General features: G+C 40.8%; 2 protein-coding genes across 2 annotated transcripts; both read left to right on the plus strand.

The window, feature by feature from the left end:
* Window positions 1-5,234: 5,234 nt before the first annotated feature.
* Window positions 5,235-9,312, plus strand: LOC145440918 (2-methyl-6-phytyl-1,4-hydroquinone methyltransferase-like). Its single transcript, XM_080318694.1, has 2 exons — window positions 5,235-9,220; window positions 9,271-9,312. Exon 1 carries the CDS (start codon window positions 5,918-5,920, stop codon window positions 6,773-6,775), a length of 858 nt encoding a protein of 285 aa, XP_080174820.1. The 5' UTR covers window positions 5,235-5,917; the 3' UTR covers window positions 6,776-9,220; window positions 9,271-9,312.
* A 15,049-nt stretch (window positions 9,313-24,361) lies between these two features.
* LOC145440927 (demethylmenaquinone methyltransferase-like) lies at window positions 24,362-25,418 on the plus strand. The gene has a single exon (XM_080318706.1). It carries the CDS (start codon window positions 24,428-24,430, stop codon window positions 25,283-25,285), a length of 858 nt encoding a protein of 285 aa, XP_080174832.1. The 5' UTR covers window positions 24,362-24,427; the 3' UTR covers window positions 25,286-25,418.
* The last annotated feature ends 213 nt before the right edge of the window (window positions 25,419-25,631 follow it).

Below are 25,631 nucleotides of genomic sequence, written 5' to 3' on the forward strand. Positions count from 1 at the left end.
CGAAACCTTCAAAATTACATTTTGGCCGGCACACAGCAAGAAAATTATGCAATGCGGGAATAATTTCCCTCAGTAACTCCTAGTAATTGATACACGTTAACGTCGGTTAATCACTTAGTCCACAAAGCTTTAAAACATATTTAATCTACAAGAGACTTTCGCTCTCGAAAGTGATACATAGTTCCTCTTTCTTCGATGTCCACACGCTGTGCGCTGCAGGATGCAATATCTAATTCGAACCATTTTGTTGAAAATCACCCTAACAGGCGTGATTGCAGTGTTTTAACGGGATTTTGTTGATCTAAAAGTACGCACAATTCATTTAACGTGAATTCTATTAATAATACCGTACACTTTGTGAGTCATCGTGAAAGCGTAGGCCTACATTATAAAAATCTCACGTATGGGCGATACGTTTTAGAGAAATACGACATCTTTCAACTCTCTTTTCAGGCTGTAAGTCGATGATGACTGCACGAAAGGCGTTTTTTTTTCGATTAGTGCTGCTCGATCATCAGCAGTTCGCCATGTTCGCAAACTGACGGCCTGTCAGACACAAAGCATTTTACCAAAACGCAACAAAACAAGGACATTAACGACAATGACCCGAATGCCGAAAGCGAAAATAATCCCAAAATCTGCGATCGATATTTTCGGAAGGCATTGAGGATAGCGATAATTGCATAAGCACACTAAGCCAGTCTACCGATGAGATTGGCGATTACTTGCAGGTCGTTCATGGCCGAAATATCTCGACGTGATATCGTTGACGAACGCCAACGGTCCAAAACCAAACACATCCAATACAGTCATGAAACACACTAGCGATGAAATGCCCCATCATTTCCACACGACGAGGTGCCTTTTCCTCTCCAACAATAACGTCTTGTCGGTTTCTGAATCACGACCAATTCGACTTCACAGCACAAACTCATAGCACACGCTCGACGCGATGTCTGTCACTCGGATCAGTTTCGAAGAATTTTTCGCAATGGCAAATCAATGCAGGAAACGAAATCTCGTACAAAGCTACACCAACGATGACTTGAGCAATGGGCCAGAGTAGGATAATTCGGGCCGATACCGAAGGAAACGGAGAGAGAGTATAGACACAATGGATATTGGATATCGATTGCTGTGAAATTGGCGGACATTGACAGTTCAACATAGGAAGACTGTAACATCGGTCACTAGACCGAGGTGGATGCTAGATTAAGAGACCACAATATGGTCGTTTCGGCATCCTCCTATCTGTTCATTGCATCGCATTGTATATTGTGTGTATGTGTCTTGGGCAGATGAAAATATGATCGGGCTATAATCGATTACTATTATTGATAATGCGACTAATATTAATAAGTGAATGCGTGAGAAGCATAAAACTCACCGCTAACCGCTATGATTGATTCATCAACCTGAAATCATGATGGCCATGAATTGTGGTACATATTCTTGAACAGCTATACCTAAGAATCAGTCGGATGAATGTCGGATAATTGCTAGTTGTTTTCATTCATCTTCAACTTGGCATAGGCTCATGACCATTATCTCTGTTAATGCAATGATTGAACCAGTAGTTTTCAACCGCGTGGCAGCGAATGCCCAGAGGTTCCGCGAGAAAATGAGGTAAAGGTGGTTGTCGTCAACATAAAATTTGAAAACTGATCTTTTCCGATGAAAGTCGTAATTATAAACAGCTGTGGTATTGTAGGACACAGCTCTAAACTAAAATTTTCAAGTACAACATCATAGAAACACCTAAAACCGAAACAGTGAAGAAATGCGTGCCAGGAATTTGGTAAAGGGTTAGGAAGTGATGCATCATCACATAGATCAGGGGTCGGGAACCTAACCTATGGATCGTTAGCCATATATGGTTCTTTTGATGGTAACATATGGCTCTTTGATAAGTCTCAACTTCTGTACATTATTACCATCATATTTATGAAAATAGTTTTTAATGGATTTTCATAGCGGCTGACATCATTATTCTTGTGGTGGATGACACGAGTCGTCATGAAGTTTGACCATGAACAGTGATGTATATATCCTGAAGTGGGGGGTGAGGAGCTCAGAAACCCAAAATCTTAAAATTTAGGATGACAAAGATTGTCTGTTGATGATTTGACATTATTATCAGTTCAATACAATGGCGGACAACTTCTCTAGTCAGCGGGCCGGATATGGGAGAATGGAGTACTTGGTGGTAGGGATGGTGTGGACCAGAGGTCACGTTCGCGTTCTGTGTGTGGACCGCTGGAAGTTTGCGGTTCGCGTTCACAAACGACATTGGTAGATTCGGAACTGTGAACCTTTTTCGCGTGATACAATTTTTCACGTCAATATAACGTCTTTGGTTGGCATTCTTTGCATTCAACTTCGGATCTCTGTCCGCATCACGCTGGCAGCATGAAACGAAATTCAGTTTGCTGATTTCAAAAACTATTTGCTCGAAAGTTTGCTCGGAATATTCAGCTCGCCGTTGAGAATATATTTAGTTAGTAACTCTCTGATGTGAGCTTTGCCGCCAACAAACAATAGAATAGTACATTCATATTGAAATGAACCCGAATATTTTCGGCTGACACTCGTCAGGGGTAATCGTCAGCAACTAGTAGATAATTCAAAAGAACATCGTATACCAACAATCGTAGCACAAAATATGACGTCACCAGCATGAAATGTACTATTTTTAGACGATACACGAACTCTTTTTGTTGACACAGCCTTGGCTGGTGTATTTTGATAAATGTCGACTCCAAGGCACACTAATTAAAGTGTTAACGACCCTTTCCGAGTATTCGAAATCTGTCGTCTCGGTAATTTTTCGCACAGGCGGGATTATTTAACAAATGTTTACCAATTGCAGAATTTATGGCCTTTGATTGTTGCTCATCAATCTTGAGCGGATGAGAAATAGCAAGAACGAAGCACACTGCATGTAGGAAGTCAGTGAATTGTGCTTACTCAACCATTCAGTTATTTACATTATTGAATTGATATAAAGAATGCATCGATGTTTCGTGTAAAAAAATCTATCAGGCGTACGGGAATGCATGTAAGAAATTAGCAATATGACGCCATGTGACATCACAGGTTCACGTTCGTGTTCAGACAGAACCGTCGAAAAATGTTCACGTCTCCCGAACCAGAACCTTGACCATCCCCACTTGGTGGTCCGGATTCCTGAATCGAAACAGTACTTGCGTATTTAGTAATTTATAGAATGAATTGATGGTATTTAATTTATACTTTAACGTTAAAGCAAGGAGACCGAAAACAGTATTTAATGAATTTATTAACGTAATATAGGCCCCCTTTAATAGCTGTTGAAGTGAATGAGACATCTGTGGTCCATCAAAAGTAGTCAACAAGTTCTTTGGACTGTGACTGCATGACGGAGGTGGAAACTCTTTGTCATTGATGCGCGTGAACGTCGGTTAAATTTGAACGCAGCTTTATCTCTATGCAACGTTGATGGTCGAAAATGTATGCTCGCAAATGTATACAGACCCGTGGATCACATTATAATGTACGACCGGAAACTATCTGCGGGCCATATATTGTCCGTCTCTGGTCTAATATAATAGATTTTCCGATATTAGCGCAAATTCCCTACCTTCAAGTCATTTAGTGAAATGTGCCAGGCAAACCTAAACGATGACAAGTTACATAATGGCAATACAAAGTCGCTGTCAATATCATATTTAAAATCCTATTTCCTTGTATCCAATATTGCATGCCTTGGCTTCTTGGACTTTACAATACATTGATTAATCAGAGAACAGCAGACATGGAGTCCCCCGAATGATTTGCTAAGCTAAATTGTTCAATGATCAACCGCTGTTCTTCATTTCGTTGCAAGGTTTAAAGTAGGACAGGTGGTTGATTTGTGCGGCCGTTATGACACACACACCGACTCATGCAGGTCGACGATTTTTTGCTCGTGAGAAAAGATTATACTAATGTGCATTTGAAGACAAATTAACGGAGTGTATTAATAGGATTATCATGAATAATTTACAAGTATTTTCGATCACAGTGTCTCATCGGTACCACATCTCCCCTACCATAAAATTGTTCTTACATTCCATGATGAATTTTTTTTTGCTGATCAGTGTAATTAATTCGCGATCTATTCATAACATTTGTGGATTGGCCGGCATCCCTTGCAACCCCCCTCTCGTACATCAATGTACTGAGATGACTAAAAAGCGCACCACCTGGCCATGGCCCTCATAAGGTTAGCCGTTTCACCAAGCTTGTTGTGTAACATACTTGAATACAGTAGCAGGAAACCACTACGAAATGAAATTTCGTTGAGTATATCTTACAGTAAAATGAATGCCAATTCTAGGAAATCATAAACAAATTTCGTTAATCAAGCAACGTATTTGTATGTCATTCTATGAATTGTGGTGGCATAAAGTCAAAGGATATCTGACAGGAGGCAGGAGAGCAAGCGCAAAGGCTACATCTGACTACATTACATGAACTTTGTCTTCCAGTCAGCAATAGCTAGAAAATTTAACATTGTGATTTTCGATTCTCCGACAGTGTTAATTAATTATTAAGGTATATATATGTCATCATGACCTTTCTTATACTAATGAGTTCTCGATTTTGAACTTTGCAGCATTGCTATCGTATTGTAGAAACACATCAGATCGAAAATCGATATAGTAAATAGTGCATGTTTCGACGCCGGTGGGGTTGGTACACTTGCGTAGAACTAGAGTGAAACCAATGGCACATGGTGAGGATGGTGTGAACCCCTAAAAGTTCTGGTTTGTGTGAACGCGAACCTTTTTGTAAGATTCTATGAAACGCGAACGCGAACACGAGCCTAAGGCTTGACGTCATAGTGGTAATTCCAATTCTACATTACCGTAAAGTAATTGTTATAATGCATAAGATACCTAGCGAAGGCTCAGATCACATTATGCGACAATGCTGAAGTAGGCCTACAATCTACATGCCGACTTTTTAAGCATCACCAAATGTGTACCAACGATACTGCTCAAATGCTATAATAATTCAATAAAATCAAAATCTTCCGTCGCTTTGCCAACAATTTCAATGAGGACTTGTAAGTTTTCATATAAACTTACGTCATAATGGTTTAGACTAGACCGGTATATGTATTCGTGAAGCGTCAGAATATTGCTATTGCTTGCTATTGCTATTTATCATAGTGAAAAGTGGTTTCTATACAGGCCTTCTTGCTACAGATACTCCCTCATAAACAGGTTATACATTAACGAACGACCCTATCGGACGGTTATGATATAATAAACATATCAAGATGGATCCCGCACGCCTGCAAATTTTTTACATTAGACAACGACCCATTCTTTGGTAGAAAAAGCACTATTCGCTGACAACCTGCGTGTAGTCTATTTCATTCTTGATGCTGTGTGATTTCGCGCGAAGCAAATAGCTGATTATTTCGAGCAAACTTTTTAACAAAACTAATAACTTTTTTTAAATTGGCAAGATGCATGTTCATTGTTCGTATCGTGCTGTGAATTTCTTTTCATGCTGCAAGCGCCATACACAGATTGGTCCGAAGTTAAAATGCAAACAATTTTAACCAAAGATGTTATATTGACGTGAAGAATAGTAATATATGAAAAAATCACATTGCAGAACTTGTCAAGGCTCCTATGTAAACGCGAACCTACAAATTTACCAGGTTTGCACACAGAACGCGAACGTGAACCTTACACTCACACCATCCCTAGCACATAAGCTAACTTCCCACATCACCGATACTGTTATGACGTATGCGTGAATAATCCTCGTTTGTACTCGATTCTATTCAAATCCCTACAGCTCCCGGTTTTGCCCGGCGCCAACTATTACCATAGTCGTAATATTCTCTATATTCAAAGTTTATTATAATCCTATCATAGCAATGTCCGCTCCACCGAAAGTTATACATGAAGATGCATTCAACAAGGAGGAAACGGTGCAGAATTACATTCAAAGTAGACCACGTGCCTTGATGGATATTCCGGTTCGGATTGTCATTGAGCGACTTAAGCAATTAGGGAAAGTAGGTCAACGGCCCGCATGCCTACTTGATGTGGGGTGTGGCAGTGGCAAATTAACCAGATTGTTGGCGAAAAACTTTGACCATACGATCGGAGTAGACGCAAGTGCTCCTATGATATCGTACGCCATTGCTTTCGATAGCGACAATTCAGAAATTGAGTTTAAAGTGGCAAATGCGGAAAAACTGCCTATTGAAGATAATTCTGTGGACGTTATTACAGCCATGTTTGTTGTACACCAAGCCGACCTCGAGAAGTTCATTCCCGAATGCAAACGAGTGCTAAAACCTGGTGGTGTCGCACTATTTTACCGGCACCAGATATCAAAAATAATGTCGGCTGAAGATGACGCTCTACCCATAATAGAGGGACCGGTAAAAATGATGATTCGACAGCTATTGGAAAAGGCGAGAGAAATGTCGCACCCGACCTTTCACACACATGAGCTCCATCGAACGCAATTTGACGCGATCAGCTGGGAAAAGAAAAGCAGAGAGATAAATGAGCTGGAATTTGCGCCTGGTTCCCTATGGACTCTTGGCGCATGGTCTCGCTTCTATCATACCCTTCTGTTCCATCAAAAATTGCGTGAAAACGGCTTAAATCCACTGGCTGAGCTCGTGGAAGCTGTGAAAAATACCTGGTCGATGCAGGATAGGGGTTCCAACGACATCAAAATTAGAGTGGTGTACAAGACGGTAATGATTATTTTGGAATAGCAACATGTTAAAACATTCAATGAAAAATGGATAATGTCTTGCTCATCTCATAGTGTAAAATCATGAAAATGTTGTTTATAAAGTTTCCTGGAAGTGTAATGCGTGAAAAGAGATGAATACCACATCTCGAAACATCATGTGTCATCATTTAAACCGGTGGTAGGCAAAATGTAGTCCTCCGGCCGTGTCCGGTTCACAAGGACTTCGTTACTGGCGAAGTATAAATGCTCGAATACTTGCTTTAAATATCACGAGAAGATTCGGAATTGCAGTGGTGGAGATTGCCTAAAATAATTTAGATTATCTTAAAATTAAAAATTTAAACGGGTGTCGTTATTCGAAACATGTTACTTTTGAAATTATTAGGCCTATATGACTCCCTAATGATTGCAATGCAAAATAAAGGGTGTATGTAAGTCGTATGCCTCAACTATGCATTTGCATATTGCATTTGATGATAAACTACAATTTGCGCGACAATATTGCGAATCGTAACCGTCAGAATTGTCGAATCAACAAAAGTCACAGTTAATTTAAATTTCATATGGTTATTTTTCGGTCTTGGTTTAATATTCTGAATAGTTTTCTTGTCTCATCAGCAGCCCTATACGTTAAAGAGTAAAATCGGGACTATTAACATGGATCGCGTATTCTGATTTTGATAGAGTAAATTCAAGGCAGCTCCGTGTCGAATAGACAGGAATTACAATCATGAAGAGTCCTATCCCCAGTTCCTAATTAACTCGTCACAACTTTTGTTCCCATTCCCATTTCTATGACCGCATCGTGGAACCGCACCGAAAAGCGGTTGCGATGGTGTTATTGAATTATTATATAGTCGTGTACATGTGTTGAACTCCCATAATTTTTGATAGCTTTGCGGGTAGCTGGAAAAGGAAAGCGTTTTCACCGTAAGAGCTGTTCTGGTTTGGATGGATCCTAGAGTCGGTTACCAGCAAACAATGCTATGGCAAATATTTTGTTTCATATTCTTTCTTTACGTTCATCGTCATACCGTAGTGCTAAGTAACGTGTCCAGTGGGTTTGATGTTGAGTTTGATTGGATTGCCTTCGTCAAAGGAAATCCATGGATATCCATTCCTCGTTCTCTCAATCAGGTTTCGCATCAGTCAAGTTAAATCGGCGACAAGAATGGCAACACCAAATACTGTTGTATGTGCGAGAACTGAAATAAAAATTATGTTTAAATGAAATAACACAAAGAAACACTTTCAACTTATTCACGTTGGCAGTATGAATTTCCATATATAGTAAATTCCTTCAAGAGTTCGACATTAATAGCATTTGTTTCAGTACGCTACGTTTCGCAACACATATACGATCGTCAGGCCCCGACCTCTCGACCGGCAAATAAAAACAATCCGGTGAGAGTTTGAACATAAAACGCAATCTTTTCCTGGTGTGCCTACTGACTTCGTTGATGTTGGCAATATAGGTCGTCGCATTGTAGGCATTTGTGTTCGAGCAGAAAACAGGTTGTCGCTATTTCACTCCTCTTTTGTACAGCCGGTTTACCGTCATAACACTCAGTAGGGCGGTTATTTTTTTACCTAAAAACTCAATATTTAATTCATTATGTCATTTTTGACATTAAAAAACTTGATTTTGACAAATATTTGCCATGATGTATGTAAATTAGGCGTTTTGCACACAGTGTTAAAATCGTACTACTTTTCTTCGTTTCTGGTGTGAACTACCTGTCCTTACGAAGTAGCTTGACCAGAAAAAACTACTGTTTCGTTTGAATGTTTTAACGAGACTTGAGTAAAGATGAGTAATTTCATATATTGCAAAATGCTTGATCAATTCAAATGCCGAGTAACCAAAATATTAAGAATTAGGAGATTACAACATAGCTGAAAGCTCATGTTCAAGCCGAAGTTCTGACGGTACTGCACTGTAAAAACTGTGGCCACCTTACAGAGGTGTTTCAAAAATCACCCAAAGGAGGTGGTATTTTCTCCACCCGTAAAGGGTGGTGGGCTCCCCCACCTATTTTAGGTGGAAAATTTTCCTCCCCTATGCTATCGGTAAACCACCTTATCAGCCTATCCAGATATCACCTCATCCTATCCGGATATCTTCGTCAAACGACGTAGATGCGCACAACATCCAAATTAAATCTTCATAATTCACGTTGACATAAATCACAACATCGCCATTATTCCAAAACTTTATTTTCAAATTAGTCACAGATTTTACCGAGTTTGGTGCGAACGGCAGAACTCATCTCTTTCAACAGTGTGCTAGAACTGATATGAAAGTGAGGGAATTTCTGATGTTTGTCGAAAACTGTATGTCGAATATCCAGTAGACTGAAAGCATCACTGCAAATCCCTCATGGAAGCTGTTGATATCTCGGACTGTCTCCCCATCAAAGTAGATGGCCCACTCCTTCTTTTCCACAGCAGAACAAATTGTAAGGTGAGAGAGAGAGAGAGAGTCTTTATTTTTCATCAAACCAAAATACATAGGTAGGCTGATCTGGGCATCTGAAGAAAGGTTTGGTATTGTGATACAGGTTAAACACACATATTGGCAGCGTATTATAACTATTCAAAAATACATGCTCACTTGAGTAGTATCAAAAGACTGTCAAACTACTTCTACTTGTAGCTGGTTTACAACATAACTCGTACCGAGTAAAATTATGTCTTCCTACTTCTACTTCAGTATAGCCTTGTTAACTGCGTTTAACGCCTCTGGCTCGGGCATACGAACATTAGATGGACTTGACAACCAGGTGTTAGTCAGCAGCTCACGCTGACACCAACTTTTTGTCGTCACCATGCCGACCTCTTTTTGACCGTCCAGTCCTGCGGGCTGGACACCCTCAAAGGTTTTTAAATTTTTAACTCTGTTTTACTGCAACTGTCATGTTATTACTCATATTGAGTAAGTTGCGAATATGCATCTATCGAGTTGAAAAGTGGCCACCTTCGAAATACAGCTAAAATTATGCGTTTAGTCCTACTTTTTGAAAAAGCTGTACTACTCAAGATGAAGTATATAACACTAACATGGCTTGCAGATCACCACTTATATACTTGTGATCGCCTAAATATACGGCGTGATGATCTGAATCTTGGCCTAAAAATTAGGTTATCATTCATGCTGCCAATTGAGTGTGTGGACACCCAGAAATTGCTTTGCGAAACGCCATTTGTACACCACTGCTTCACTGCGACTGCGATGAAAAGGGTGCACGGGCTTGTCAACAGCAGGGCGTTTGAGAAGGAGTAAATATTCAAATGCCCTTATCTGATCGTATTTCATCGGTTGCAGCTATAAAAAATATGACTGCTCTGCTGTCGAATTCCCAGCCAAATGATTAGTTATGAAAGGCTGCCAGACTAAAAACGATTTAATAGCAATGGGATGTATACCGTTGAAAAAATGTGTTTAAACTACAATTACATAGTTGCTATAAAATGCAAAGTTCGACTAGGACTGTCGAATCGTTCTGACAGTCCCGAATTATGTATACTTCAAATCAAACAACTGCTTGATAATATCGATAAATATTCGTACCTGATCAGACAGGAAGAAGTTTATTTTTGAGGAAAATGGCAGATCGCATCCAGTCCAGATCGTCAGATTCTGTAATACAAAATACAACTAACTTACAGAGCATAAGTGTGTTGTTTGCTATGGAGGCATTGGTGTAGATCAGGGTTGACCAACCTTTTTGCTATTCACGGCCTGATTTCCTAATATTAAAACAGCACGCGGCCGCATTCCAGCGCACAGTCGTAATGCACCAACTTGAAGCCAAATATCCGCATTAAATTGTCGATTATGTCCATTTATTTTATACTCCGAGCTCACCTATTTATTCATATCGGCTTCTAAGGCTACAGGTTGATCCCCCTGGCATAGATCAAAAACGGCACAAAAACTCATGGCAAGTCCTGATGTTGATTGCTGTACAATTGGACATGACTAATGAGTACATATGGCAAATAATGGATCACAATTAAATACTTGATTGCATAATTGACGAGATCGTAAGTTCTGTTAAAACCAACAGCTCAGTTCAAAATTTACTATAACTCACCAGAACTGTCGTTTTCGTCATGAGTACCTGGCGTCAAATTGAGGGCGATTTCCGACAGCACATCCTATGGATCACTCATTTTCTCGGCAATGCAATATTTACCTGGGTAAAGAGATGTGTACTTATGGGATCAAGGAATACTGACGGAACCAAAATTGGCTTTGCAGCATTGCCTTTCAAACTGTGAGATGGCATGCACTTGTGTGGATATACAATATGCAATATGCATATACTTTACTTTTGCGGGCGTGGAATAATTCGAATTAACTTGATAGGACATTCAGTACAGTGACACCGAAACTTAGTCTTCATGAAGCATTTTTGAAAGCTGTTGGACGTGCGACACACCACCAATCGTAGTTCTTAAACACAACAATGTTTTCTCGCACCAGCAAGAGTCAATGTACTATCAATATTACGCAATCAAAAGCAGGTATATGAGCAGACTAGGGGTGGCATTACAAAACAAGGAGCGTACTGCAGAATTCGGTCCTACAAAACATGTATACCGACGGGCCACGGCTACCAGTGAATTATACGCTGGATAAATTCGACAATATAAATGTAACGACTATCGCACTAGAATTGGACAACTAAAAAATGTTCAGCTAGCAGCAAGTAAATGATGTGAATTCAGTGTGTGCTTACTTACAATTACTTGACATATTGCAATGTCCTCTTTGAAGACGTCATCATCTCCGACATCCGCATACTCCAGATCTAGATACTGGCCTAATCTTCTGTCATAACACTGGATTTTGAAGTCACGGTCATGGAGTTCACCTTTGTGTATTTCCGAAACCTCTCTTCTTATCTCGGAAGCGTCGTCGACAGTAATCAGCGGACAATAATTTTTTTAGCTTAACTAACAATTTCATGGCTACCTAAACAGACAGATTGATTAGCAAATGTTCATGAATAGCTGGTATCTGGCCTGCACCGTCATGTGATGATAATCTAAATGGCATCTGTAGCTGTTGCATGCCGTGGCAATGTGATTGCACGATCCAATTTCACAGCCGAAGACTTGACAGGCTGAGCAAGTATGTCCAACACGATAACGCATTTCTAATACAAGCATGACAACGCCAATCCATAATCCAAAGCCAACTATCTCCCTCTCGTATACTCCATGGACTCACAAAAACTCGCTTCTCTTACTACAAAATTTGTCGAAGACAACTGTGTTGTCGGCGCCATATTTTTACCACCCGAACTTTTTAGTGATACAACAACCAATCAGAAGCAGGCATCAGTCTGACGATTTCATTCACCGTTTGTATCATTCTGACGTCACAGTAAAAATCACAGACCTAGTAACTCGCACCGTAACAATGGCAACAACAAACTTCTAACTATATACGGTAACGGCATATAACTAACATACGTAGTAACCTATATAGTAACGGACGAACTACTAGTACAGCGGACGACCAACGGACGATTGAATAATTGTTGATTCCAACACTTTCAAACTGAACATTGAACAAATATCTGCTCCCCGCAATGAAGATAGAGATTTTCATTCAATGATTATGTGCACGGTTGCGCGGTTGGCTTATAACTATTATCTCGCTGTCTCTGTGTACCGATATGAGGGTCACATATTACATACCAATGTCCTTCCGGCCTTCATATGTGTGTTTAACCAGCCACCTTGGGCACACGCATTAAATTTCGCGACAACAACCCAGTGTTGGGATCAAGTCACTACCTTCGAGTCACGAGTCATTTCGAGTCATTGAACATTTTGACTCGAGTCAAGTCAAGTCAATCGATTTTCGAAGGTGACTCGAGTCAAGTCAAGTCACTCGATTTTTGGAGGTGACTCGAGTCAAGTCAAGTCAAGTCAAGTCACGAGTCAAGTCACATTTCGAGTCAAGTTGCCTTTTCAAAGTATGAGGCATGCCTACATCATTGCATTTTGCTAGCTGTCTGCAATACAGATTGAGTGGTCATTGATTCTGAACCGATGAGCGAATATGAAGTTAAATATACACGCAAAAAGGTGCTGTATCGCATACATATATGTAGAAATGCTGAACAACGTAAGTAATTGCATAGCCTCACTTTATAGTTACCAGCCAAAATAGAGAATAGAGAAACGAATTGATAAGATATAATACATTACCCATTTACAAATTAATATGATACATTTCGAGCCTGCGCCAAGGGTTGAGGACTATATAAACTATCTTCGAATTCAATTTCTATAAAACAAGAGGTTTGGTTCAGGTAATAATACAGAGAACAGTAATATACATTTTTCTATGAAATTACTGTACTATACTAGTTAACGACGGCGTAAGCTTCGATCACTTCGTTAGCGGTCAATTTATTTGTGAGAGAACAATAGAGGCTCAGTAAAACGCACGAGCAATGAATGATTGCTCGCTCTCACGGGTTACACCGGCGTTTCGCGAACAATCCGATTTCAAGATACAGCGATTTTTATCGACATCGATTGCTTGAAATTGACTCACGAATTTTGCTTCGAGTCACGAGTCAATCCACATTTCTGATACGCCGAGTCAAGTCAAGTCTAGTCATTTTAGCGAAGTGACTCGAGTCAAGTCAAGTCATACGAAAAAGGTGACTCGAGTCTGACTCGAGTCAAGTCATGACTCCAGTATGTTGATAGTAAATTCTGCGATATTAGTTGGCTTCAATGCTATAATTTGTATTATCAAATTTGTAAAATGCGCATTGACGCGAAATACGAAAACTACTCAAATAGGACGTATTGGCGTCACATCGATTGATACAACGCAAGGGTCAAGGCCTCTCGGGGAGCAGGGCTTGACTTCGCCGAGACGGTCAATGGCGTCACAATCGGTACCGTACCACACCAGAGTGGAATCGGTGGTAACAGCACGCGCAACCTCAAACCATACTGTCCTATATGGTGTTGACACAGGCAAATCTCACGCCTCAGTGAAATTGTATCACGTCACAATTTCCATTTGGCTACAGGCAATTTGACAGTCATTTTTGACCGGCTTGCCGAGCATTAAATTTGGTAAAACGGGTATCAATCGAAAGCTGACTCTGCACTGATTACGAAAATATAAATTTTATTCCACTCGTGGCCCTGGAACTCCCACAATCACCCTCGAATTTTTCATTGTTATGGAGATTGGCATTTGGACGCAACAATGCTGTCTGGCGAAACGAGAGAGTAGCTCAGGAGAAAAAGAGCCAGACGGCATTGTTGCGTCTGCAGACTGGTTTGATTAAATTTTGCGCTCTGGTAGCCAGCGCTAAGATTAAACCTAGTAGGCTACACCAGTTATATCATATAATCTCCTACATGCTATGATACGAGACTGACTCATATACCGTAAGCATAATTTTTTAAACTTATTTGAATAACTGCAGAGGATCAAGTAAACTTACCATATTTTGGAAATCTAAAAAGAGGACACTTTTTCAGAAATTTGAGACTTGCAGAACCAGAGAAGAATTCTCAAAAATCGATGAATTTTTCCCCCTTTGTGATCGGTTGACTAAAAAAAAGGTCAACTTTCCGCTCAGATCTCAAAATACCATTTTCCTGTCCACACTGCTAGGTGGTTGACTAAAAAAAATGGTCAACTTTTAGCTCAGAGCTTAAATCACCGTTTTTCACTCCGAAATACCCACCGGAGCTTCACTTCTGTGCTAATTTATGGCATATCACTCGCATTTTGCTCTAATTGTGACCTAAATTTTCAAAAAAGAGGACAAAATCTCAAAAAAGAGGACAAAAGGGCGTCCTCCGACGACACTTTCAAAAAAGTCAAAAAAGAGGACAAATCCTCTTAAAAGAGGACGTATGGTAACCCTATGATCAAGCCATTCAGCAACTCATATAAGATACAGCCCGGTACGGTCACCACTGTCAGGGTGCAGTTATTTCTTCACGTAATCATAAACTAGGCAAATTCAGGCTTAGTGATTGTCCCTGATAACATGCAACATTACAATGTTATAGAAATAACTGAAAAGGCTAGTATTATTATTACAGCCACCGAAACAAAATACTGTACACTACAGGGTTTTCCTTCCCAATAACATATTACTCGCTAAACTATGTACCGTACTTCTAGTTTTTACCCACACCCCGTACCAGTTGCAATTCCAGCTTCCAGCATTTACCATACACAACTGCAACAAAATTACCAAACTGCAAACTCGCGAATGACTATAGATAACTAAGGTAAACCGGTCTACCTTAGTTATCTATAGAATGACGCGCGTTTCAAATTTCTAGAATAGTCCGGAAGTCACGCTTGGATAACCACTAGGGTTGTTCAAAATTTAGAAAATGTTTGGAATACTGCGTATCCATGGCTTATTCTGTAGATTATTGTTTAAAAAAAAACAATAATGGGCCTGAAAAAAGCTCGCAGGAAAGTCTAAATGTTAACGCCATGGTTCCTTGCAGCTTCGATGATATATTGTCTATTAGTTGAGTATCTCGGACATTTTAGCATGAAATGTTCCACTGATTCAGGCTGTGCGCACAATTCACATAATCCATTTTCATGGCATTCGGATTCGGGTGCTTCGCTTTACTAAATTGAAAGTCTGTTTTGTTGTGGTCGAGGCTGTTAGTAGAGGCTATGGTTCTGTTCAAGCGCGTTGTGGGTTGATGAATCATTAGTAGTACAGTAACTATAGGGCTGGGCACAATGATTCGAGTACTCGAATCTGAATCGAGTATTAATTTTAATGATTCGAGTCGAGTAGTAAAAGACGATTTTTTCGAGTACTGAAATTATACGCTTCTCGCAACTGCAAGTTAATTTACTAACGAGAATTATAGTTGCGATACTATTTTCCACTGAGGAAGCCTTGAAACCCTGATCGGCCGTGTTGCAGCATACCAGACATAGTGCAAAGCTACGAACGTTACTGAGAATACCACATTTCCGAAGTCATGATCATCGCACAACATTGTCAAGAAGTGCGATGAAATCGGTAAGGTCGAAAAATACCAAAGTATCTTTAATTAATGTGACATATAACAGGCATTATGCCCTTTGTGGTGGCATCAACGGTACATATTTGAACTTTGACATCGTACATTCTGTTGTGACGTCATAATGAGTGATGCTCGAATACTCGACTCGACTCGAATCATAATACGTGATTCAGAATCGAATCACTCAGGTACTCGATTTTGCCCAGCCCTGTCAGTAACACGTGTTCTTTGAATGCTTTAGAGTCGATAGCAGTAGTTTATGATTTGGAGCAACAAAATTGCAGTCATGGCAGAGGCAAAACGGCGAAAGATTGTACACATGCCACAGCAAAGAACAAGATCTAAATCTGAGCAGTGCCGTACTTGGTCGGATATACTTGCGATTACATCTGTGGCTCGAGATTACCAACTATATGAGAAGTTATGAGTTACTTGCTGCATCTGAAAGAGCATTGTCCTCAGTCAACCCCTACTTGTAATGTGGTGGTGGATGATGTAATGACAGTGTGGAAAATGGCGCGGATTGCGATAATGCAGAAATCACATGTGGTGCGATCACTTCAAAACCTGCACGAAAGATGGCGTGATCACATGGTATGCCCAGCTTAAGAAGAGCTTGAGGTGTCTTGATAGAAAACAGCAATTCAAGACTCTGACTATTCCAATATGTTTTAAAAGAACGAGCAGCAAAGACAGTTGATAACTTCAAGCTACTTCTGACCAGAAAAGGTTTCTTCACACGGGATGACTACAGACAATGTGTGACTATTGCTCTTGCTCTTCTCGGTGCAAGTGAAGATATAGTAGGGTTGCCATACGTCCGGAATTTCCCGGACATGTCCGGAATTTCATTGAAAAATCTGCGTCCGGGAGGAATTTCTAAAATATGCCTAAATGTCCGTAATTTTGAAGGCTTCAAGCAGGCTCAATTTTATTTTAATAAATCAACATAAACAGTATTATTTTCAACCAGATTTACGCTATTTAAAATTTGTCTTCGCGCTGTGCGCGAGTTAATGCAACGTATGATGATATTAGTATGGGCACCTGGCACTACTCTCGCCGAAAATGCAATCAAAATAAATATAAATAAGCATCACTTACTGAAATAAGTCTGATTGTAACCGCAATTATAAGATAGAACGGTATATTCCTAGAGTTGGTTAAGGTCGATTGGATGCTTCGGTCACAGACAGGGGTTCCAAATCTTGCGGTCGTTCGCCTTTATCTGGGGATCGCGATGATGTTGGACGTAATCGGCTTCCTGGGCCGTTAGATAAGTTTGGGCAAGCGGAATTTTTTTAGTAATCCGCTTATCAAGTCTTGAGCTTTGCCACGGAACATTTTCAAATGGGAAATGAGGTCACGACCATAAAAGGCTGGAAATCACCGGATGTGCAACCTGTTGGTGCATTTTACAATGGCCTAATATATGGAAGAATCAATATTATTGAGGGAATTCATAGATGAAATTTAACAGCCAAATGCATATAGTAAGTGCCCAACAAGTAACATCGACTACCCTATGGTGGCCCCAAGATCAGTGCTTTTTTGGACGGAAGGGGGGAGGGGAGAAAAAATGTTCTTTCGGACCTGATTAAAACACTTAAACAGATAACCGTACCAACCGCAGGGCTCTCAAACACAATCCTGACAGGCCAGACACGGCCCGCCAGATAATATCATCCGGCCCGTAGAGGAATCTATTGTAGACCCTAGCAAAAGTAATCACCAGATCTCACATTACAGATGGCCCAATTAATGACCTATGTTCCACTCCATTCCTGTATAGTGTATACAGTCAATGGGCAATGGTTTGCTATTGTGACGTCACATTGACGGTCAACGTGGTACACCTCGTTTTAAAATCCGCTAGTGGGCGCTAAAAAGTGTCCGGAATTTGTTTCGCAAAATTATGGTAACCCTAAGATATACATCATCACAAACCTGGTGCAACACACCATGCAAGATGGATGGGCACAATTCTGTATGCTCAGAAGATGTTCATGTGGGCTTATAAGTTACATTACAAATCCGAAGCAGTGGAACTACTGGATAGCTTCAATTTGTTTTTAGTTCACTTTTATATAGGCCTACATGACTGGGTTGATTCCAGCATCGGTCGTTATGCAGCCAGTAATGACTTGAGATTCGCCCAGGACATGTTGAGTTACAAGGAACATGATCAACAAGTTTCCAAAGCTGCTTTACAACAGCTTTTAAAGTATGACTGGTATATCGTGAAGGAAACTGATGTATTCGCCAAGTGAAAGCATTGAAACCCGAGAAAATATGGCAAAGATGCTCTTGCAGGTAGAGCGACCTTCAAGTTTCAGAAGGGGCCCGGCCTTGTTAAGTGCAACTGTACAGATCAACAAGGACACTACTTTATCTGTTTTTTGGGGGGGCCACAGTCCTGGTACATATTTGATCTTTTTGAACGCGCTGGGGCGTGGCTAACTCAACTGCGGTTGATGTTTGGAACTTATCAGATTCCGACACCAGAATGAGCTCCTACATCAATTCTGTCAAAGTTGTTAATGATGCCGCAGAGCGAGGTGTAAAGCTAAGCACAGACATGCTGCAATCTTGACTGACAATGAACAACAAAGAGACAGTCTGCTTCAAGCTGTGGAACAGCATAGGAAGACAGGTGGAGACAGCAGGAAGTCAACTCTAATCAAAAGGCTGCAATCTGCAACTTGTGCCTGACAATTCAACACTGATCTTGCAGCGTACTTTCTTAATGTCTGTTGTAAATAGTGCTTTTTGCCTTCATTCAATCGTGAATAAAAGTGTAATATGCGTTTGTTTATTGGTGAGACGTCGACTAGACATAACAAGTAGGCTACTACTGAGATGTTGACTACAGGTGGGAAATTTTTGAGTTTCACTCACTGTCAGTAAGTTTTGGAAAGGTCGAAAACAGCAAGATGAATGCATCTAGTTTATTCGTATCTCAACTACGAGAGCACCTGTGCAATACACAGTAACACTGTTACACACATTCTGCAGGTAGATAATAATAATTAAAAGGGGTTGCAATGTTGTACATGGACTTTCGATGACAACATTAAAGGGACACTGCGCTCTAAAAATGATGTGGTCTCAAATTGAAGGTAAAAACGAACAAAAATTTTTGGCCGCAGCCATTTCCTTCAGAACGCCACCGTAATGGAGCTGCAATTTATTGAAATTTCTACAAGACCAACTGCCGCGGCGGCTTAACCCGTTACATGTCACGATGTCTTCATCGTCGCACTTGCTCGACGCGATAAGGCAGTCACGCAGAGAACGAAACTTAGACATATTTCCTTCATAACATCGGCTGACAGCTATCTAAAATTCGTTCTCTGCGTGACTGCCTAATCGCGTCGAGCAAGTGCGACGGTGAAGATATCGTGCCGTGTAACGGGTTAAGCAGCCGCAGCAGCTGGTCTTGTAGAAATTTCAATAAATTGCAGCTCCCCTTACGGTGGCGTTCTGAAGGAAATGGCCACCGCCAAAAATTTTTGTTCGTTTTTACCTTCAATTTGAGACCACATCATTTTTAGAGCGCAGTGACCCTTTAACATAGGCCAGGGGTTCTCCGCCCTTTCTCGGCCGTGGCCCATTTTCCGGTTTGAAAATGGGCTGTGGCCCACCTCTTATCTTGAAGTCATAATCATGTTAAATGCGTGGTAATCGACGGCGCCGATATGCCTGTTTCTGTAAACTATAGTCGCATTTTTCTCTTAATTTACTGATTGTAATTAAATGTAGACCTGTCGGCCCATGAAATCGCGCCAAGCGCGACGAAAATTTTCAAGTCGAATAACTATCCTCCATTAAACAACCAACGAAATATTCTTAAGCCACTTCGAACTCCCACAATTGGGGGTTTAGGTGCAGCAGTTACGACCCTGGTAGATCATAGGCTAAAACTCCTGTGTATATTATGATCGTCTGCTGCTCCATTCGCGTCACGAAACACAATGATCAAATGCACGCATCCACTGTGTGATTGGAATTTTAGTTCCACTATTGTGAGGAATAATATAATCATTCTGGCTCAGCTTCAAACAATTCATTGGTGAATGGGGTACTACAGAGAAGTGGAGAAAGAATTTTTTAAAGTGGTGTAAATTCACGATTTTTTTTAACAGTGAAGCAATGCACGGATTTTGATTTAAACTTGGTATTGATTCGAAACACATTTGAAACGGCCTATGCTCAATATGTGATTAAATGGAGATTGATTTCCGACAAGCTGTCACGTAATACATGATCGAAACAGTTCAAATACTGCGTAATGACACTTCTCGTGGAAAAATATCGACGGGCGTGCGATTCACGATCAAAGTAATGTCTCAAGATCCCCTCACGATTTTCAATACATCACAGACTAAACAGCATTCTTCAAAACGCGTTATGAAATCAATTGCATTGCCCTCGAAGCTTGTCAACTAACGCCCATCAGCAACGAACGTCAGTAAATTGAGTACAGGCGGGTAATAAAATTTGAAATGTAGAAAGAATTATGTCGTTATAATGACAACTACACAAAATCGCGAATGGCCGATAACAACGTACAGTTACGGCATAACAGACACAAATTCAGCTATAAAATAGTCGAGTAACAAAACATCAGAACATTATACCCTGGAATATTTCAATACTGTTCTGTTGGGTATTTTTGTTAGGGTATTTTATACCTGCGATTTGTGGCTGTTATACCGTAAGTGATTCGTGATTCTGTGTAGTTATTAACATAACGTCACAACGACAATATTATTTCCATATTTCGAATTTGGCTTACCGCGTTTACTGACATTGGCTGCTGATGCTGCATGTTGCAGTCATGGGTTGTAATGTCAGTAAACGTGGTTAACCAAATTCGAAACGCGAACCAACTCGAGTCGCGAATTTTGGTGAGTTGACTTGACTCGAGTCATTTTCGAATATATGGAAAATCACTCTACTACAGTTTGATTCGACTCGTACTCACGCATGACTCGACCAAGTCATATGACATGGAACTCGGACGACGACGGAAGGCATTTCATTGTAACTTCGAAGAATAGTAAGCTACCACAATATTGGTGTTGGAGGTTATCTAAGCTCATCCTCGCCATCTCATCCGTGTATGCGGTGTCTTGTAAAAGCCTAGAAGTGGGCCATGCTACAAGTCGGCAGCTACGGAATCAAAGTGAATAAAATTGGCCTCGTGTAAATGATCATAGTAGTCGACAAACACCATCAATATCACAAACAAAGAAACTACCTCATTATTGGTATTTCGTTTATCACTACCGGTGTTTGTTAAATAGGGCCAGAAACTGCGTAAAGCGAGGAAAATTTTTATTTTATGAATGCGAGGCATTCAATATTTCTCAAACAGAGTTGGTAAAAGTGAGTTAACCAGAGTTGAACTCGAAAATGAACGCAATTACTTCGACTCGGACTCGGGACAAAACTAGAAATGTAGAATGGACCTATGACTCGGGACCTTTTCACTTGGTTACAACTCTGGTTGCAGTTTATCAAAAAGGTGGTAACATATGACCCACATATCAGACGACACAATTCATTAGTCTTTCGTCAATGGTCAACGTGTCAAAACGGATCTTATATGACATATCACTGTGAAAATAAAACGGTCGCTAGGGATCTGCTCTGCCGAAATCTGTATTGATCAATACCAAGCAAAGGATTTCAAATGCATCATCCCGTGCTTGACGATGCTCGCACACTACAATAAAGCCATGGAAACTACAATTGGGCTGCATCAAGTCACCCATATATAAAATACGCAGATGTATTATTATTGTACAGAACAGTTGTGCTTATAGCATTCTTTCCACTCTCCCAGGATCTCTCGCTCGCGATTCATCGGATCGTTGCTGCCGACTTGTAGCTCGGCTCACTGTGATTTCTGGGATTTTTAAGTCCCTGCAACTGCAGTGAAGAGACATAGAAATTAATCCAAACCGGGATTCGAACCACTGTCATTGGTGTCGTGACGCTGGTGCTTAGCCAACTGCGCCACTCGCTTCCCACGCAGATGTATGAGAAGTAGTAATATGTGTAATACAGCAGCTATTGCTCAAGATATCATTTATTAGATGTTCACTTCTATCACGTTGTCTAGTCAAGTTGTACGTGATCGAGTATGTTCAGATGCTTCTATTATCATCAATAATGGCAATTTCGTGCGAAGATATCACGATCACGGTCACGGTGAGGTATCAAGACCCGCTCACGATTTGCTAGCACATAGCGAACGGCAAGGTTTTGCAGGAATCGAAGAACCAGGCGGTTGAATAGGTTCTGCGATTCACGCAGTGATAGGTATAGAAGTATTGGGTTGTTGTTGTTTTGTGGTATTTTTAGTGTTTGTCGACTACAATGGTCTTTTATACCAGACCGATTTTCTTTATTTTGATTCCACAGCTGCAGACTTCCAGCACGGCCCAACTATAGGCTTTTTCAGGACACCGCATACGCGGATGAAATGGCGAGGAGCCTAGTTAAACCTCCAACACTTAGGTAGAAATTCTGGAGTCGACCTTGGTAACGGCCGAACCGGTCATACTCATAGCATTGATGCGAAACGTGAATGAACTTGTACCGTTACAGCCACATTGTTTCCAGCAGCGCGATAGCTTCTATATAAAGACGCAGAGGTAGCTTGAGCTTATAAACATTCATTCGTATGACTGGAATGTGGAAAGCCACGAAGTCTTTGCGTGATTTGCGTTCCACCATTTCAGAGATTTCTGATTAACTTCGACGTATTCAATTTAAATAAACCGCCATATACTGGATGATTTCTAATTTTCAAAGAGAGAGAGAGAAAGAGAGAGAGAGAGAGAGAGGAGGATGATAGCAGGACAGCCACGGATACCAGTTTTCTAGTCGTTGGTCTGACCCAGCCGGGGATCGTACCCGTGAACTCCCGATCAAAAGTCGGACGCATCACCATTACGCTACCTTGCTCGGTGGAGAATATAACCGTACTGGAAATAGTTTTATAGCAACTTGCGAATGTGAGTCTGTAATCATTATATTCACTATTATCTCCGTGCCTCGGGCTAATAGAACCGTTATTACGAAAATTTGTTGATTGTTCTGATACAGAAATTCAATTTTACGCCATTTTCCCACGTGTCGCAGGCTCAGACAGGCTGATGCACTACTTGTCTCTGGGTTGCCTGCCAATACACCCGGTTCCGTCCTCCTCGCCACCTCGTCCACGTAAGCGTTGTCTCACAAAAAGCCTAGAAGTGGGGCGTGCGATAAGTCCACAGTTACGGAAGAAAAATGAAGAATATCGGTCTGGTGTAAATGACCATAGTAATCGACAAACACCATGAATACCTGAAAACAAGCAAACACCCGGTTCCGAATCATACTTTTGCTTACGTTATAATTATAGTGCGCAAATAGCAATTTACTACGGCTGATGTGAAACAAAGTTATTGCAAAGTCTACGATCAGTGGTGCGTCGAAGGTCAAACATGATTTTACAATTGCGTCGCAACAATAAAAGTTAGGGAGACGCTGCACTTGAAATTCCTATTAGGTTTATTTGAATGATTCCACGTCAAAAAAGAAACAAATATTTACGATATTCATCCGCACCCATCCGTGTTTTCATTCGCACTCATCCGCACCACGTCTGTCATCCGCACTGTATTTTTTCGTCTGCACAATTGCTTACCATCCCACAGGGTGCAAGCACTGAATTAGAAGGTATCACGACTCAGAGTGCCCCGGGCAGGTCCTTGCATTACTCAACATAAACCGCGCTCAAACAAAAATCACTACAAATTTATTTCGTAAATCAACATAAAGTATTTGTACTTGAAATTTTATTTACGATTCACGTGACTTTGCATCGCTAGACTTCTTTGAAGACTTTGGAATGATTTAGGTGGTTGTACGCAACTTGCGGGTCCATGAGTACGGCATCTCAGCTGTGGCAGTTACTGCTCCAAAACGCACCAAGTCATGTGAGGTTTCGGTCAACATGCAACTGTGGAAAGTGGGCAGTCTAAAAGATCGTCGGCCATAAAACCTTGGCCCAAATGATAAATGTCGAGATGACCGGTGCGCAATACTCATGGCCTTGCAGGCTGATGCACAGAAATGATATATCATAATTTGAATGATGTGCACTTCACGAAAGTTTCATTTTAGTTTGGTGTGAGAGTTGTCAGCGGTTCCAATATCTTTGAGTATACTTGGCAGAAATATAAAATTGCTGCCACCCGCGGCCTCCGTTATATACAGCCTACTTAGGCTATTTGTCAATGGTGTGATTATACCGGATAGGTTATAGCTACTGGGATATACGGGGTGTATGAGCATTGGTATATCTTACGCATGGATGGTGTTGATGAATTAACCCGTATAAGAAAGCAGGCTGGGAGAAAAGCTGTCTATGAGTTTGTCAGATCACCACACGTGGGCCGAACAACAGCTTTTTCGAAAGGGAAGGGGCTGTCAACGTGTTATTACCGCCATGACCTTTATTACACTGTAAGCGTAATTATTATATCTATTATCCATTCATATTCTTCATATTCTTGTTCAAAGCAAAATTCATCAGAAACCTATCACAATTATGTCAGCTCGTTCCAAATTTAACTTAGCAAATGACTTCGATACGGAAGATACGGTGAACAAATTCATTCAGACGAGACCTTCTGGATTGATAGATATACAAGCTCGAGTCATCATTGATCAGCTGAAACAACTGAGAAAAACGGACCACAAGTCGGGCTGCCTACTAGATGTAGGGTGTGGCAACGGAGAAATAACCAGATTGTTGGCGAAAAATTTCCATCATACGATTGGAGTGGATCCCAGTTTTCCTATGATATCAAAAGCCATTGGCCCCGACACGAAGTGTCCGGAAATTGAATTCAAAGTGACCCAGGCGGAGGAATTGCCCATAGAAGACAATTCTGTTGATGTTATTACCGGTATATCTATGCTAAACTACGTTGACCTGCAGGCGTTCATTCCAGAATGCAAACGAGTGCTGAAATCAGGTGGAGTCGCACTGTTTTATCGCGATCAGATATCGAAAATGCTCTCTGCCGAAGACGACAGTCTTCCAGTAATCGACGCCCCGGTCAAGCTGATGATAAAACGCCTATTGGAAAACGCAAGGGAAATGTCGCATTCCAGCTATCACACGCATGACCTTCATCAGATTCAATTTGACGGGATCAACTGGATTAATAAAAGCAGAATTGTAAATGAAATTGAGTTTGCGCACCCGTCGCTATCGACGCTCGGATCTTGGTATCGTTTCTATTCTCATCTACCGTTCTACGAGAAGGTGGCCGAAAGCGGCGTTAATCCAGCCGCCGAACTTGTGCAATCCGTGAAAGAGAATTGGTCGATGCAGGATAGGGATCCTGACGACATCAAAATTAAAGCAGTCTACAAAACTGTAATGATTCTGTTGCAATAAGACCTCACTAAACGGTAAATCATGCAAAAACATTGGAATAATATATCCTCCGTATATGCTGTTGCGCATCTTGTGTTGGTTGATGAAATTATTTAGCTTTTGAGAAAACATATTCGTTGTTACAAGCACCAAACCATGTTTTATTATTTCATTATAATAAGAATATCTTCATTGTCGAAAAGGATGAATTAGCTGATAAAGTTGCCGCAGTCTACTGGAATCAGGAAAACTTGATGTCGTGCCAAGAACCCAATAGTCATTCACGCAATGCACCGGAAACAGTATCATTGCTGACTGATGTTTTGAAAGTGAATGTCTAAATTTTGTTTTCTTGATTAGTAGGGTT

The sequence above is a fragment of the Botryllus schlosseri genome, chromosome 1, assembly GCF_051294905.1.
Source record: "Botryllus schlosseri isolate E-star chromosome 1, Bs_hap1, whole genome shotgun sequence".
Classification (NCBI taxonomy): Eukaryota; Metazoa; Chordata; class Ascidiacea; order Stolidobranchia; family Styelidae; genus Botryllus; species Botryllus schlosseri.

Excerpts from the sequence above, each read along its gene's own strand:
- LOC145440927 (XM_080318706.1), top strand. The coding sequence starts at position 24,428 with ATGTCAGCTCGTTCCAAATTTAACTTAGCAAATGACTTCGATACGGAA.
- LOC145440918 (XM_080318694.1), top strand. The coding sequence starts at position 5,918 with ATGTCCGCTCCACCGAAAGTTATACATGAAGATGCATTCAACAAGGAG.